An 18,077-nucleotide genomic window follows, 5' to 3' on the forward strand; every position below is an offset into this window, starting at 1 on the left:
TAGCGTTGGCTCGATATCCCTGCGTCACGTAGAAAAGCCAATACACTCGTTAAAGTCTGGCGTAACCGGATCAGATAGTTTGAAGTTATTTTAAAATAAAGTCCAATTAAAAAAGAATCTTAATTGCAGAGCAAGGGTGTGGCATGAATGGCAGTACTTGATCATTTGCAACAATCAGGCAGCAGCTGCTGGCAATGCTCTAACCCTTGGTGCTCTAATGTGGTCCATTATATTTTTCATAGTCTGAATACTATGAATTGTATGTTCTTCAGTAGCCCTGTTCATTTAGTTCCTTTGTTTCCACCATAGTAAAGATCAAACGGTTCGAAGGGCTCCGTGATTCTCCTGCAACATCGTTGCATTACTTCCTGCTTCGATCCTAAAGATGGATCTTCCTTCAGACCGGCTTGTCTCCATCTTCAGATCTTAAATGGAACATCTGCTCCGGAAGGCTGGCTCTGTAGGTCATGAATCAGTCCCAGCTTCGTCGGTGTTCATCAGTGTGTTCAGTTATTTGGTATTATTTCATTGGTGCCATGATAGTTTAAAAGTCTGACAAGAAATGATCTTTGACCCTTTAAAGCTGAGTCTATCGTATTTATTAAACTTGGCCTTTCAGGATTTTGAAACTTCTGCATCATCAGTTTTTATATTTTTTTCTTTTCAAGACATTAATTCTAATAAATAATTCTAAAGTTTTGCTCAATGGTGGTGCTAGAGCACAGGTCAATGTTTTTATTTCTGTATTCAACAAACAAATTCCCTGACACAAAACCTTTGTCAGCAATTTTCTGTAAATGATTCTCCGGAGGCAAATAAAATGTTAATATTTAAGGATAACAGGAGGGTTAAAAAAAAAAGTCATGGGTAGATTAGCATAATATTAGCAACATGAGGTGAATTGTATCAGTAAAGATAATCTCAAATGTAAAATATTTTCTGTTGACATGACAGCTAGTATTGATTAACATTTTAAAACATTCTATTTTCATCCATTTATTCTGGAAACAGGTCGAGTAAAAATAAAAATAAATTCACCAAAATGCATAGATTTATACATGATATTAAAATGCTGCTGCAGACTTAAGGCGTAATGGTTATCTACTAAGTATGGTTGACAGGCTACCTTCGGCTCTTTGATCAGTAAAGTGTCTTATTTATGCATTGTAAAAGTTGAAAGAGTAGAAAGTATTTCAATATGAGTCCTAAAATATTAAGAGAAATGCAGGATTGTCGCCACTGGTGACGTGTGCATGCACTTTGCCGGTTCTTTCCAGTGGCGGAGTTGTTTTTGCTCGGCTACATGTCATCACTGGTGAAGACAAGTGTTTTGGCATTGGGATTCTCCAGAGTCAAGCCATCGTCGTCGTCGTCCTTGGTGACAAGAAGGCAAAAACACAAACGGAGACGCACAATGTCATGAGATGTTCAAGCTGATGTTGTTTAGACTTCCTTACCCGGAAATCTGACTGAATTTTACACCGTTTAGGTTGTAATGGAATCTTTGTTACTTTTATTTAAATCTTCACCATTGCACAAGAAAAAATAATTAGATGAAAATCTTTCACCAATATTGAAAAATGAGTGGTAATGTAAGCTAATTGTCTCAAAACTGCTATTTGTGCTATTAAAATAACATGCGTATTTATATTCATCTTGAACATCTTAAAGATCTGTCATTACTTTAATGACTGTTTATTTTTTGTATTTTAAAATGAAAGTCAATCACTTTCTTTTCTGAATGACCATTAATGAAATGACAGAAAATAGAATGTCTTTATTTTCATTGAAAGTTGGAAGTTGCCACATCAATAAATTCGAGAGAGGAAAAAGAATTGTAATCAAGGACCCAAGTAGTTTTGCATATAGATATTGCAATTTTTTTACATTGCAATGATATTACTTTTTTCCCGTTGGTCAATAAATCGACTCCCTTTCCAGCACAAAGCTCTGATCGTGGGCCCAAGTTTCATAGTACGGTACATTATAATTTAGACAGGCAAGAATTCCAGTTAATTCTCTGCAGGTATTACTTACATTCAGTATGTAGTCTTTCTCCGTTGACCGATAAGACACAACATGGATCAGAGTGTAGACCCTGCAACCGGAGAGACGAAAAGATCAATCACAAAAGTAGGAATATCTGTGCAACCACACAAGAAATACAGCAAGTACAATTTCAAATCAATTTCATGTCACAAAACGTTTGCCTTGATCATCCTCACTGAAAAGCAAAATTTGCCCCTACAACAAACATTACACATATAAAAAAAACCACACACAATTTCTGAATCATTGAATTAATCTGCCAGCACCAGAAAGTCTGGAGTTTTCTGTATATTTATGTACCTGTGATATAACATGGCCAGAAACTGGATAAGGAGAAGTATAGCAAAAGACAACAGGAACATCAAACTAACAGGCTCCACCTGTCAACACAACAGGATGACAATTATTACTTTCGGCATGAGTTACAGCATTACTCTTATACATATATATATATATGCATTTAGGACTGTGTGTTGTCCAACCAGGAGGGGTTCTTCAGCTAAAGTCCCATTTGGAAAGTACTTCGGAATCTTAATACTGATGACATCATTCCCAATGGCCTGCAGGAAGAAGGTAGCCACTACCCACAGCACGTTGACGATGAAATATAGGAAGACTGCCTGTCGGGAGGAAGGACACGGTTTTCTTGCATTCCCAGTATATTGAAAAGTTTGATTATTCAAAATAGCCATACTATAAAGATAAAAAAACATTTAAAATGTTTCAGAGGCTTTTCTTAGCTGCTACACTTAAACATTAGTTTGTGTTGAAAACACGCGCAGTTTAACACATTATTTTGACATCAACAATAAATTCAGTTTCAGAAAACTTTATTTATCCCAGAAGGGCAATCCAGTTCAAACAATCCACCCAGAGTCTATGTCTTCACAAGCATCATGCAAACATTGCCAGTCAGTGCATTCAAAACCTTGTTGACCTTGTTGCGCAGTGACTTCAGTTCTGCGGCCACTTCATCCAGATGTTCTTTAGTATCGACGATCGGCTGTAAGTAGCGCTGGATTAACTTATCCCAGAAGTCGTACTCGGCCTATAAAAGTGGGGCCATCATCACAGACACAATCACGAAACTCATTTATATATTGTTTTAATGATGTGCCTTTAGTCCTACTAATATTTCAGATAATCTTAATCTATTACACCATTTTACACTATTTTCTGCTTGCAGATCCATTCAGAGGAATCAGCTTCTTACCTCATCTAACCTTTGGACTTGAGGGGCAGCCAGCGTTTTAGCGATGGCTCTCTTTGTTCTCTTCAAGAATTTTAACAGCCCACTGGTCTTAAGGGTATGACGAGCCTGGCAGATAGAGGAAGACATTTACTCACCGATCGGATCGGATCTCAGTTACGCGAGAGTCAAAAGCCTCTGAAGTACACACAACAAAAATGTAAATACATGTTTTCCTGCCCATTTTTCACAAGGCAAAGAAAGGATTTAAGTTGTTTTTTTCCTCCCATACACACAAAACACTTATTTCTCAGATTTTATGATTTAATAATTTTTAAAGATTTGTGTCAGTAACACGTTTGCGAGGATTCATCCACCTTACATGTTACATTTCAAACACTGATAAGCAGGCCTGCTGTTGTATGAACTCTATAAAAGCTCCTTCATGCCACAGATGTCGTGACTTTTGGAAACTGCCTCATCGGGCCGTTGGCTGCAGGAATGTCAAACAGAGCTGCTTGACTGTGAATTACGATTTTCTTTTGCCTCCTACAGAAGGGTTTCAGAGTTTTTGGCAGTAGATCCAACTGACCTCACCACCTAAATCCACATGGACCAGCCCAGGACCACCACATCCAGCCCGATCGCCTGCATGACTGTCTGAGACACCCATATCTGACGTGAAACATGGTTTACACAGCTGAAGAATTTCTCCTCAAGCTGTCAAGGCAGCTCGTCTGCTTGGTTGCCCTTGATCTGACGGCAAGCAGCATGTTACCAATGGTGGCAATGGACGCAGACACTTTATTAAACCTGTGGCCTATTTATCGGTTGCCATCATCTCAAGTTGAAGCATGACAATGCACGACTTATGCTGCAAGGTTGATTCCCAAGTCAACCTTTGAGCCATTTTGGGATCCTTTGATGGGTAGCTTTTTCCAAGTTCTATGCTAATACTGTATCTACCAACTTCACACAGCCAATGAAAAGGTGCAGCCCAGCAATCAGCGCCATAATCATCTCATACACGTGGTAATCACACCAGATTATGACTGGCTGCTTGATCCTATAACCCTCAGACCAACCAAATCATTTCATCACGGACACGTCACGCATCCTGTACTTTGACCACTTATGTGCACCCATGGTGATAATCATGCATTTTGCTCCACATGCCACACCTTTGAAGTGAAGGGATGGTCTTTGTGAAGGATAAATGCCTATTAACGGGATTTTCTTTTAACAAACTTGTGATTAAAATAAGAGATAAAAACATCTTTAAATCAACAGGTCAGAATATATTCACATCAGTATTGTAGCAATGTCGTGGCTACTGCTGCCAAACATATTATAAGACGCGTTACAACACACTATTGCTTGACAGATCAAGTGAACGAATAATATTATTCTCTATTATTATCTCTACCTGCTGCTCCAGCGCTGATTGTAACACCTCCAGCTGGCTTTCTGATAGAACATCTTCAGGCCCAACTTCACTCAGTTCTCTGTTTACGGTGTCTGCCAACATTAAGACCAGGTCCTCACACACATCATCCTCATGAGTGTTACGGAAAGCGTATCTAAAGGCAAGAACAGCACGACCGGCACACGTTACCATGCAGAAAAATATTTCAACGGACAAAAGTATACATTTTTTATTCTGAAAAAAATATTTGTATTTTAAATTATAACATTTTGTCTCGTACTACTACGAGACAACAATACACTTCTGGGCCGATCCCTTTTGAAACAGGTTTGGCAATCTATCATAATGAATGAAATCATAATGAATTCCATCTGTAACAGGTTCAACAACTATTTTTGTCGCACATGTCTGATTTCCTGGCCCTCTCTTCCTCTCTCTCTACCTATCCTCCTCATCTTCGGCTCTCCTTTCCCATATCCACCCCCCCCCTCTCTCTCTCTCTCTGTCCCAATCTGTCTCACGTTTTCACTCACTCTTTCTCGTCCACTCTTTCAAACCGGTCAAAGCAGAAGGGCGTCTGCTGTGAGTCTTAGCAATCTGCTCGAGGTTCTCCTCTCCACTGTCTCCCTGCTCTTGCTAACAGGGGATTGTCGGGTCTTTGTAAAATAAGAGTGGGTCCAAACGCTTGTAAAATGCCTTCATATAACCCGTGTCGTCATTTGTGATCTGAGGCTGATTCTCACCGTATCTGTTCTTGCAGATTTCTCTTCATGTTGGCGTAGGTCAGCTTCTTCAAAAACTCTCCTTTCACTGGCAGCACCCAGTCTACACGGAAAATAAACACACACCGCCATTATTCAATGGTCTGCATTCTCGGTTGAGCCTCATTGTACAGTGTGAAAAAGCTTCTCACCTTTGACAGGGATCTCCTCTATTTCTTCAAATCCATCAACACTGTAATCCTTATTGGAGTAATCCTTGTCTATGCTGTCGTCACTGCACACAGAAAAACATATTTTTGTGTACAGAAATCACCAATGGAATTGATGGATGGATATAGATTTAAAAAATCTTGCATACTGTTGTCCTTAAGGTCTGATAACTGGAATCTCAGCCTGCTGTTCTCAGATTGAGGTTCTACAAGTGTCCTTAGTTAAGATTTTGTTTATTTAAGGTCAATTATAATTTCTTCAATGGTCAAAGCCTTTAGTACCGTCTTTGTCACATCAGAAAAACTTTAATCTGATCTATCCCAGACAGTCTTTAACGCCAATTTATAAGCATGAAAGGTCACAAAAATGCAAAAATGTATTTTTTAAGTTCAGCCGATCTGTTTTACAAAACAGAATTTGTGGCACATAAACAAGATGTCACCTTGAGCCATTGGACAACGCTAACCACAATAAAGCCTAATGGTTTATTTCTCATGATTTTTAATATTTTTTGAATATACAGTATATATATATATCCCCCTTGGCATTATTTTTGACAAAAACCTTTTAAAAGGTTATTTTTATTAAAGACTACATCTTGTGTAATAACATAATATGCAGTATCTAAGGATAAATCGACATTTGATAAGAAGGTGCCTCTATCACCTGCCTCTATTACCTGCAGAAAAACCCTGCAAAGACAGGGTGAAGGGAGAAAAGTACCTGTAAATGGAATCGGTGTCATATTCGTTTGCCACCTTCATATTGGGTGTGTCAGTCAGCAGTTTTGTTTTCTCCACTTCATCCAATTTTCCTTCTGTGGTTGTGTCTACATTGGTTTCAGCCTCCACATTTCCGGATGCCTTTAGATTGGTTTTCTGGGTGGCAGCAGGAATTGGAGGGGCTGGAAGTGCAGTTTGACCTGTGATTTGTTGAATCAGTTGATTCTCTGTTTCCTGAGTTATCTGTAAAGCAACATGATGAAAAGGATTAATCTGTCCATCTACTTAGACAGAGGAAGGTAACTATAGTAACCAGTCACCATACCTGGAGCTTCATGTCCCAGCAGCAGAGTCTGCAGTTTTTGTCACACAGAAGACTGTTGTTCTTCTTTACTTCATCTCCTCCTCTGGAAGGGAGACAGACAATTGGATACTCAGTTTATCTATTACAAATATTCTATTTGGATTTGTCATATTCTTCTTCTTTTTTTTTTTTTTGTTCTGACGGCATTATCATTAATATTTTACTGCACAATAGTCAGGAGTTTTCCAAGCACAACATAGATTAGAACCGGGATATCTTTAGAAGAATGAGCGAAGGAAAGACAAACAGAGAGAGGTGAACGAGCAGGAAATCAAAGCAGAACAAAGAAACAGATTTAATCTGGCTTGTTGTTCTCCGTTACAGCTGTCACATGCACATGCACAAGCACACACACGCACGCACACCAGTCCTCGTGACACTTACCTTTTGTTTCAAGAAACATTACTGTTGAAATTAACTGGGTTAATCAGCTGATAGACATGAGATTAATGAACAATCAGTGGTGTTTGCTGCTACTATTTCCTTACTCTAAATATACGAAAATTAAAGGAAGATTAATTTAAAAAAAGAAAATAATCAATTATGGTGCCAAACAAACTTTAATCAGAATCACTGCATTACTTGTTGGACTCTCTCGTGCCCCAGGTAACAATGTGCATGTTAACCAGAGAGTAGATGGTCAGAAGGAGGTAGCCACTGGGGATACAGATGAAATACATCAGACCATAGACAATCATTCCTGGGGGGAGAAGAGAAATCGGCTTACAAACAAATAGTATACAACGTAAACATAATCATAATGCATTAATATAACCTTACCAAACTCCTCTGGGTGTAGTAGTGCTGTTATCGAGTACATAATTGTCATAGAAACCAAAAACAACCCAGTGGGGGTCAGGAAGGTGCCCTGAACCACCATTTCTCCTGAAGTAGGGAATATGATGTTTGTAAATAGATCCGGAAGTTTTCAATATATTAATAACAATACGCAATATTTGGGTCGAACACAGTCAAAATGCTTTTACTCACCAATGATAGAGAAGAAGGATGCAGTCATCAGGAATGCATAGAGAACACTCATAATAGCGCCAATGGTTAGTTGGGTATTAGGCTTTGCTACAAAGCAGACAATAACGTAGAACACAGGGGGAACGCTTGCAACGATGATGGCGAGCATTCCAGTGAGTTGGAAGACAAATTGGAAAGCTCCTGCATAAGAGGAGATTGAATTAGTGGGGGACATTGAAAAACTGATGCTGGAAGGTAAACTTAAATTATTATAGATGAGCATGGATCATAGAGCTTTTAGCTTTTAGCTACATAATAAAAAAGACCTATGATTTTACATAAAATAGACACACTCGTACAAGCATCACCTCCATGGTCGAGGTGTAAATACAGTACAGAAAATGCTTTGATTCATGTATTCAGTCAACCTTCATAGACAAACTCATGATGAAGGGAAACAGATGTGAAGAAAAAAGGAAAATCAAAACGTTAAAGAAGGAAGGGCTTGTAGAGTAATAAACAGACGTGAACCTACCTGCTATCATGAGAGTCACAGAGGCTGGACCAAGGATAGAGGAACCAACAGCAAACATCTGGTAGAAGATGTAAAGCCAGGAGATGGAAGAGTTTCTCTTCACTGTCTCTGGACCACTGCGATTTAATTCACAACCACAAGAGGTTAATATTTATACACTGCGATGACAAGCAGCACATTGAGGTTAATAATCTGTAAACATGTAATCAGATCAGATCAGAGCAGTCAAATCTGAACTTGGATCTCCTTCTTTAGAGGGGAGATACTTTACTTCAGATGGTATCTTAATTTTGATTCATATTAAACAAGAGTAACCTGACAGGAAGTGAAGAATGGTGTGCAGGCAGGTTGGGACGGGTGGAGGAAAGTATCAGGTGTGCTATGTGATAGCGTGTCAGCGAGGATGAAAGGAAAAGTGTACAAAACAGTGGTGAGGACAGCCATGATGGACGGCTCAGAGACAGAGAGGCCAGACTTTAATGGTTTGGTTTGTCCAGAGGAGAGACAGGGACTATATCGGTAGAAGGATGCTGAGGATGGAACTGCCAGGGATCAGGGCTCGAGGTCGACCCAGGAGAAGATACATGGACGTAGTGAGGGAGGACATGAGAGTGGCTGGTGTTGGGGAGGACAATGCAAAGGACAGGGTGAAGTGGAGAAGGTTGGTTTGCTGCGGCGACCCCGGATGGGACAAGACAAAGAAGAAAGAAGAACCTGTGCAATAGATCCAGTGTATTCGCCAGTGTAGATGGTCCCCATCGTCTTCTCTGGTTATAGAACTCCTTGAACTCTTGTGGTGAGTTGGTATAAGCATCAGATGCTGCATTGTACTCAACACGCCAGCCTTGTTGCAGCAACAGAGTACACAGCCATCGATCCTCCCCTGGAAACACGAGGACGGTTAAAGAAAAAAACAAAGAACTAAATTCGGTGAGGCACAAATGATGAGACGGACTTGTGCAACTGGACCAACCTTGGTCGTATTGCACATATTGAGATGCTTTGTTTGCAGTGGTTGTGTATCTCTTCAAAACGTTGTCATCCATTAGGGCTGACCCTCGAAACAGACTAAAACATCCCGGACTACACAGCACGGAGCCAAACACATGTTCTGCCGTCTTCTGGAGCCAATGTCCTACTGCATATTCAAACTTCTGGTACCAGACCATGGGACCTGGTATGGCAAGAAGACAGGAGTAATGAATAGAGAGTCCTATAAAGTGCCAACTTTGGACAAGAGTCCACAATCCACAGTCTGGACTGATCACCATTTTCAAATCGAGTAAATTCTTTGCAAGTGTTAACGCAAACACTTTAACTTCATGTGCCGAATGCACAGGGCAAGCCACTTGAGGCCAAATTAAATAAAGGTCCAAACCCAACTGTGCTAAGAAATTATACTAAAGGAGAAAAAGCACAAGTAGATAATAGTTTGTGCACTTACCCATACCAGTGGGATGGATTCGACCACAGGCTGCACCAACATTGTCATACATCCTCAATCTGTTATAGAAATAAACATTTCACCACTTTAAGAAATGTTTTGTTTGCACAATTGAAAACCAATGATCCAAACTAGCTGAATTACCAACCAAGTGTCAAAAGTTGCCATTATTGGGATGCATATTAAATATCAAACGGATACATTGATCAATATGAAATAGCTAACATAGGAAATACACAGGAATAAAGTTTTGGTATGAACCTTGAAGAAGACAACAAAGAATAAGATGAACAAAAATGTTTTTTTAAGAAAGAAGGGCGAGACAACAGAACCAAACAATTTGTTGGTCTTCACATGTTCCACTTTGAGGGGAAGACATTATCCAGATAAGAGGTAATTCTACAAATCTGAGCACTATTGAAGATGAGTAATAAATCAAGTCCTGTCTTGATCTTGTCTTAAAGGATAAAACCATGCCGCTGTGTGTTGAGCTTCAGAAGCAGGCGTCCCTCCTTGCTGCTAACCTGTCTACCAGCAGAATCACAGCTTTAGGATGGAAGTCAGTGTCTCCGTCCAGAGCCAGGATGTAAATGTTGTCATCTGAAATGTTCCTCCTCTTGTTGTCATTGTCATACTGCGGCAGCAAGAAAGTCTCGCCATCCAGAGAGATCATACTCTCTCTGCACGGATTATTCTGCCGCTGGACGGGAAAAAATACAATAAAATAATTGATGTTAACACATTTAAATAGTCTATATTCATTCTAAGTTGATAATATGTGCACATTTTATAAAAAAAAAAAACAGGTCTCACTGTGATCTTCTGAGGGTTCTTGACGATGTAGCCTTTCCAGCCGAGTAAATAATACATATACATAATCTGAAAATCATGAGCAATAATGTAGGGTGTGAAAATCCACGACCAAGCATAAAAGACAGGTGGGAAATTCTACAAAATTGTGTTCTGTCATTTACTTATCCTGTCTCTACAGATGTAATAGCACGCTACTATCACATACCTGCGACCATCTTTTCTTATTCCTGATGAGACTTTTGTCTTTTAGGTGAATGTACAGCATGTTGTCTTCTGGCATGACAAACATCAACCTGCCACCGTAAGGCATCTCAATGATGGACAAGTCATCTGGTTCTTTGTTGGTAAACACACTGAAGGGATGGATGGATGGATGATGGAGGATTGTTAGATGCACATAGATGCGCAGCTGGAAAGATGGATAGACAGATAATCTCACCGATAAACTTCGATGACTACGTGAATCAGGTCGTTAACGTAAGAATTAACAATCCTCTTTCCTGTGTGCTTTTCATTCATGAAGGCGTCGTCTACAAAAATGTGGCACTCAAAGCAAAAGCGGTCTTTATGCTCCTGTTTTGGATCCCCTCGATACCGGTCCAACCTGGAACGGCAAAACGGACGAATGTAGCAATGCTGCAAAAGCATCTTTAGGTATTATCTTCTTTAAACATGGTTAAAGAATGAAAGGAAATAAGAGACTGAAGTTCAGGCAATGCTGTATTCTTCATGAAGGAAATCTTGGCCCAAACGTTATTCCTCCTGCCACCTCCAACTCTCATACATGTTGAGTCTAGATTTCCTGCTATTTCCAGATGTGGTTGTTTTTTACAATAGTCGGTCTCTGCAGTGACAGTGTCTTTAACCTGAACATGGAGGTGAGAATCTTCAACATTTCCTCATAGGTCTCATGCCACATGGTAGCACAAAGGTAGATCATACTGCTCTGGATGTCATCGTTGCTGCAAGGAGAAGATATGGGAGAAGGTTTTCTCATAAATATTAATGGCCACCATGTCACAAATTGGTAATATAAGGGTGTTTTCTGTTTGTATACAATATATCTGCATTTTTCAACATTCTATAAGATGTCTGCTACGTACAATGAGTTTTGTGTTAAGTTTCGCTTCAAATATGCAAATGACACAATTATAATCCCTCTATGATTTCCCTGTGTACTTTCTTAGAATATGATCACAAGTAGATAAAACAAAAATTAAAATAATCTGAGCCCCGTGATGCGTTGACGATGCTTCCTGGGTTCACCCCGCCTCTCGTAGGCTGCAGCAACAACCGTGGCCCGCAAATGAATGAATGAATGAATGAAAATAATCTGACAAAGAAGCCTCTCACCTCTCTGGGTTTCCGGCCCTTAGCCCCTTCATCTTGGTGTTGAGCAGTAGAGACAAGTCAATGAAGGCAGATTCATAGAGGCGGCGAACAAAGAGCTGAGAGGTTCTCTCTATTCGTTGGACCTACATGCACAAGACGGTGTGAACTGCTGTCCGATCTTATGAATACGTCAAGTTGTGATTTTAATTAAGTCTTTTTGGCAGTAGATTTCAGTTTTTTAAGGAATGTTTCAAAATAAAATGCAATAAAAAACATGTAAAGGGGTGTTTTGTGTGTGCATAATGGTTTATATTCATACCTTGATCCCCCACACATAGTAGGTACATGCGACAAAGCCCAGCCACATACACACTCCCTCAAGTAGCAGCATCGAAAAAGTCCATGGTACGTAGTAGCTGTCAGATAGTCCATAATCATGTTAGATAAGATATAGATTAAATGTCTGTAAAGCCCTTTATATTTACTCCCAATATTGTTTAACATTTAAAGTGTTGTAGGATATTGCATGTGTAGTTTGCGTCATTTTAAAGCAGCTTATTATATCACTAAAGATGCATGAATTGCAACACACACTCATGCAAGCAGAAACAGTATAAAACGAGGCAGGCACATTTTAAATACTGCTGTTAATATAGAGCTAAATGAAAGCCGTGCACACCAAATCACTAACGTGCACAGATTCACGCTCACAGATTTACCTGCCGAGGGAAGTATGACAAATGCTCTTTGTGATTTCCAGTAAAATCACAGATACGTTCTCGTTTTTCACATGGACCAGGCTTTCACAAAATACTGCAACGGAAACAGAACTAAACATATTTGGATCTGGAACATTTGAAATGCATGTCTTGTTCATGCCATTCAGCATCTCATTGACATGCATGGAATATCAAAAATGAATCCCCCACCTGTCATGTTTACGTGTGTTTCCGCATCAAGGTGTTCTGCTTGGGTTAGGAAAAGCATCAGTCCCACCAGCAGGACTGCCGGTCCTGTGCAACACACTGGCAGAGCAAATCCCATCCTGACTGCATGAATCTTACAGGCCACCACACCAAACCAGTGGCAAGCTGCAGAGCAGAAAGCCTGAGAAAAGAATCAGGATGAAAATGTCATAGGACAGTCCAAAATACTGCAGTGTTCATTTTATCCTTAGTTAAATTGAAGATGTATGATCAGCTGAGTCAGCGCTATAAGCACAGATAAAGATATACTGATATAAATATATATAGCCTGTTGATAGAGTTTTAAAATACTGTATCCTCCTTTTTTCTGTCTTCTTTTGTCCTACCTGTAGGAAAAACAAGCCCAGCCCGACTTGCAGTAATTCCCAGTCATCGTCCTCCATGATAAACTCCGACCATTTAATAGATTTCTCAATAAACACCTGGCTCAATAGGTAAACCCCTCCTAAAAGAAAAAAAAAAAACAAGGTGTCATCGACACAAAGATAACAATACAATAAAATATAAAGTACAAATTAAAAGGTTAGCATCAAAGAAATAGAATCAATGTTCTGCTAATAAATATACTTCACCACCATTTTGGGTAATACATCTCAAGAGCATGTGGGATTGCTGTTGATCGGGACAATGATGACAGATACTCACCTATCACTACTATCCTCAGAATGCTACTGATGACAAACACAAAGTCCCTGAAACTGTCCAAGTCTGACAAAGCTTTCTGCAGGGACAAAATAAAAGTGATGAGGGGGGACAGCATGAAACTGATCACGACAATTCAATATATGTATGTACTGCAAAAGGTCTCTATTAGAAGACAAGTGGTCATACAATACATCAAAAAATATACATTTTCTAACTATTGAAAAGAAAGAAAAAAAAAAGTCCACGGAGGATTTCAACAATTTACATATTTTCGTCTGGAGTAATTTTTATTTTGGGTTTTTTAGTTTTTTGCGGTTTGGTGGTTTGGAGACGCGACAACAGGAAAACACAAAGAACTAATGACCTGTTTCCGGTTGGTAGCTTGCAGCGAGTTTTCCCACCAGCAGAGAGAGACAAGGAGGGAAGAGAAAATCCCAATTCCGACATAGATGAAGCAATCGTTGCCATGCCTTTCCACGTATGTCGCTACACGAACATAGTAGTCCGCACAGAGGAGGCAGTAACCTGTCAGCCAGTTTGGGAGTCAGAGTGTTAGTTATTTGTTCCTGTTCTCCACCAATAATTAAGAAATTGGAATTTGAGAAAAATATATGGCATCTACAGATAAACAATGTTGATAAACAATGCACTGCTGCTGTCTGAGGAGGTAGAATTGGTGTTGATTTACTTTTAAATGCATTCTTGTGTTAAACTGACATCAATAATAATAGGAATAGACAGAGAGTAAATATGAAAGGAATTACCAGCGACTGTGAGAATGAGGGAGCAGACAGGGAAAATGATTTTCCACTTGTCATCCTGTAGTCTGTACACTATCTGCAGGAGGGCAGACACAATACAGACTCCTCCACTGATGAAGAGATTAGTGAGCACGTCAAAATGAGGCATAACTACCAGAACCAAAACTGAAGTACCGAGAGACACCAGGCACTCGATGAAGCAGATCTGGAAAAGACAAGCATCACTACAATTACTCTGACATGTCTCAATCAGGAAACGAGCCGGTTGAATGCTGAATGTGTATATTTCTGGTGTTCAGTTACTCAGATTATAATTCTTGATTCGCATTGTTCAGTTTGTTCCAGTTACATGGGGCGCAGACTGAGTGATTAAACGATGCGTGCTTGTGAACGTACAAATGACATGGTCCTCATGTTGGGCAGCACGAAGCTCTTGAAGGCACACCTCCACAGTGATTTGATAAAAACCAGTACGTTAGGGTAGACCAGGCAGAAAACCAGCATCAGCATGTAGAACTGCTTTTCCTTGTGGCTGCGCATTGAATTGGGACTGGACATCAATGACAACACCAGGAGAGAGCCCTGTTTAGACAGAGACAGTGTGTCAAAGTTGTTTGAGGAAGATGAGGGAATTTATATTACCGTTACCCAAATGAAATATTTCTCTTTTATCAAGACACCTTGATAAAGTAAAGATGACTTTACCACTTTATGTTTCAACTGAATATTCTGGGACAGTTTACTTTGTAATCTATGAAACCTTTATTTATCTTAAAAAGTTGATCTGACTTTAATTCAAGCCCAGCCAAAGGGCACTAATTTTGAAAAAAAACATTAGGACAAGAACACAAAGAGGAAGACGAACATGTAAATGTCCTAGTATATTTAAAGAGGGCATTAAATGAGTAAAACATTCCACACAGGATTAATGGATTTAATAATTTTTGATAGATAGGCAGATTGTCTTACCTTAGAGATAACAGCAGATGTTAAGACCGCTAACGCCACAATAACGGCCACGAGGTACTGACCCAGTCGGAAGCATCGTCTCTTCCCTTCCTTCTCAGCTCCTACTAGGTTGAGCTGGAACGGATCCCACGTATCCCTGAGAACAAACGCAAAACGTTGTGTTACTGGCTTTGTGCTGATTTGTGTCGTGTTTCTGTTGGTCTGCTGCTTTGTTACTAGTCAATTTGAATTGTTGTATAATGAAAGGCATTACAGGTGAAGGTGGATGTTATATAGAGGGGGATATGCCACGCACAGAGGCATAACGAGTACAGCCTCTCGACTGCTGTCTGATTAATTTCAAGTACACAATAATGAACAGGTTGTGTGTCGTGCCCTTTGAATGGATAACACTTTTTGATCTTAGAATTTGCTACAGCAACAATCAATGCTAGCTGGACCTCTTGGTATAGTCGGGTGATACGGTACACATTCCGATCACCATCGTTGAGCATCAGCATCTGGAGAATGACAGATGTCTGAAGGAGAGGTCTTGCGCTATACTCATTTCGAGATAATCCATAATATTATCGATGTTGTTGCCATGTTACCTTTTTCCCAACTGACCCCACAAATTTTGAGGGAAATTCAAATTAATTTTTTGTACTGTAACTTTAAGCATGTCTACATTTATTATAAGCTTTCCTTTTTGTTGTACTTTTAGTTATTGAGCACTGAGGTTTATTTTTTTTATTTTATTTACAGTGTGTTCTGTTTGATTCCCACTGCTTTGGACTCTGGAGCTCTGCCCCACCCTTGTGCAAAAGTCCAATTTTTATTTATTTATTTATTGTTCCAGATATCTATCATTCCACTCTAGCGTCATCTTATACGGTTCATAAACACTTACATGGGTTAAAACATTTAAATTTAAAAGTACTATTATAAACTATTTCCTACTATCATTATAGCTATTCAAGTTTAACTTTTCTTCTTGTATCAGGTCTGTAAAAGACACTGTAAACAAATTACAACACTTAATGCCATGTGCAAAAGCTTCTTCCTTGTTTCCTTGTATAGATTATATTCCTTATTAAGATTATCTTGTCAATGGGTCTGTTTTTTTTATGTGTGAGTCCTTTCATATGTCAAAACAAAGATTAGTTCAACTTGCTTGACTTTTAATTATTGGCCCTCTGGTATTCTGACATGAAAAGAATAAGTGGAAAGAAATGAAAACACAGAAATAGCCTTTTTTCTCTTTGCACTGCAGACCTACAAAGATGAAATGTGATTAAACCTGCAGCATGTAATTAAGGTTATAAATGGAGCAGTGTTCCCCAAACAGCAGTCAGCTTCTGATGGGATAATATTAGCCATCGCAATATATACAAGCTGAGCAGCGCACAAGGGAAATTAAAGGTTTCCTCAAATTGTAAATTATACCAAATAAAAATGATAATATCCATTACCAATAATGTACCTCCTAATGATGCTGAATCCAATAAGCACTCATTGTGTGCTGCAGGAAGGCATAAATGTTTCATTGCAAAGTGTGTAAAATTAATAAGGCAATAAAGTCCCTGTGTAATGCGTTGGTTTCCAGTAAGACATGACAGTTGTTGTGAAGTCGTCACCTTTGTCTCTTCTCCAGTATTACTCAACACTAATATAATGCAGTATAAAACAACTTCTGCCAATAACAGGAAGCCATCTGATCGCTCTTACTCACTGTGCCATGATAATTCTCTTGGTAATGTGGAACGTTGTTTTATTGGATTTACGGTAACAGAGAAGGATACAGACACGATGAGCTGATATGGATTCAGAGACGCTGACGGGGATTTCATGAATCCTCGAACAGTACTTTTGTTCATAGAGCATTTTGTTTCAACACAGACAGGAAACTGATTTAATACAGTTCAGTTCTTTAGTGAAATTGTTGGAGATATCTAGTTTTATAAATGCTTTCGGTAGCTGCAATTATCCATAGAAAGAGAATAGGAGGCATTTAAAAACAACATTAACACGATAAATATAAAAGCTGCTATACAGACACATATAGGAATAGATAAATTAGATAGATAAAGGAAGCTATTATGCCTCCACAGCAGGGACATTTTGTTCAAATAAATAAGGGCAGCATGCGTCACAAGAACATTTCCTTCTACCTAAAAAGCAATGCAAAGCCTTTCTCTTATTGATATATTTGATCAGTAAGATCAAACTGTAGCTGGGCTCAGCGTGCTGTCACCAAAAAAAAAAACCCCAAAAGAAAAAAACCCATCAATCAAACCTTCACCTGTGCCGTATGTGTCTGTTCTTGGTTCTGGTCTTGTTTTCCTCCATTGTCCACTACACCCCTGGTGGGTATAATCTGCCTGTCAGAGAGGAGAAGTAATCAAACAGAGCCCAAATTAGAATTTTATCCTGATGGAGGAACCATTATCACATGAGGAGGAATAGAATTTCATTAAATTATGACTGGGATTGATCTCATTAAGTCATGTTGAAATATAAGAAATCAGCTTACCTTGGTTTCTTTAATACCTCCGTTGATTAGATCTAGATTTTTACGTCCTCATCGGTCCTCCTCAGGCTGCTTTGAATCTCTTCACTAAAGCGCTACCTTCACTTCACTCCCAAATCACAACTCAGATAATGAGTTTATCAGCAGGCTCGGGCTCACTTTCTGTCAAAGTGAAATTCAATATTTTATATTCCAAGAGTTTTACATTGACACACATAAAGGTTAACTGGAATCAGACTCTCTACCGACCTGTCTGCAAGTTTGCTCTTTGTTTATCTGTTTGTTATCACTACCTTGTAAAAGGGTTACGTGGTCAGGTTCAGCCCCTCCAGGTGTGTGTGTGTGTGTGTGTGTGTGTGTGTGTGTGTGTGTGTGTGTGTGTGTGTGTGTGTAGGTGTGCGTGTGTAGGTGTGCGTGTGTGTGGTTATGTTT

The 18,077-nt window shown here is 39.3% G+C and overlaps 1 protein-coding gene across 1 annotated transcript; it reads right to left on the reverse strand.

Annotated features, from left to right (window-relative positions):
* Positions 1–1,267: 1,267 nt before the first annotated feature.
* On the reverse strand, positions 1,268–17,464 carry LOC137914512 (chitin synthase chs-1-like). The gene is made up of 34 exons (XM_068758051.1): positions 17,418–17,464; positions 15,137–15,272; positions 14,564–14,749; positions 14,171–14,372; positions 13,771–13,931; positions 13,407–13,482; positions 13,088–13,206; positions 12,720–12,882; positions 12,495–12,606; positions 12,095–12,191; positions 11,797–11,918; positions 11,310–11,405; positions 10,883–11,047; positions 10,649–10,796; positions 10,444–10,509; positions 10,155–10,330; positions 9,631–9,689; positions 9,160–9,360; positions 8,901–9,069; positions 8,187–8,302; positions 7,673–7,852; positions 7,463–7,567; positions 7,265–7,382; positions 6,644–6,725; positions 6,320–6,561; positions 5,578–5,660; positions 5,408–5,489; positions 4,665–4,818; positions 3,263–3,367; positions 2,987–3,097; positions 2,532–2,669; positions 2,350–2,429; positions 2,038–2,098; positions 1,268–1,374 (listed from the first exon to the last, which is right to left on the reverse strand). Exons 1-34 carry the CDS (start codon positions 17,462–17,464, stop codon positions 1,300–1,302), a joined length of 4,233 nt encoding a protein of 1,410 aa, XP_068614152.1. The 3' UTR covers positions 1,268–1,299.
* Between the last annotated feature and the right edge of the window lie 613 nt (positions 17,465–18,077).

This window comes from Brachionichthys hirsutus, unplaced genomic scaffold, assembly GCF_040956055.1.
Source record: "Brachionichthys hirsutus isolate HB-005 unplaced genomic scaffold, CSIRO-AGI_Bhir_v1 contig_176, whole genome shotgun sequence".
NCBI classification, from domain to species: Eukaryota; Metazoa; Chordata; class Actinopteri; order Lophiiformes; family Brachionichthyidae; genus Brachionichthys; species Brachionichthys hirsutus.

Excerpts from the sequence above, each read along its gene's own strand:
- LOC137914512 (XM_068758051.1), bottom strand. The coding sequence starts at position 17,464 with ATGGAGGAAAACAAGACCAGAACCAAGAACAGACACATACGGCACAG. Across the intron at positions 12,192-12,494 it reads TGTCATACTTCCCTCGGCAG|CTACTACGTACCATGGACTT; the intron begins GTAAATCTGTGA and ends ACTATCTGACAG. Across the intron at positions 10,510-10,648 it reads ATAAGAAAAGATGGTCGCAG|ATTATGTATATGTATTATTT; the intron begins GTATGTGATAGT and ends CATGATTTTCAG.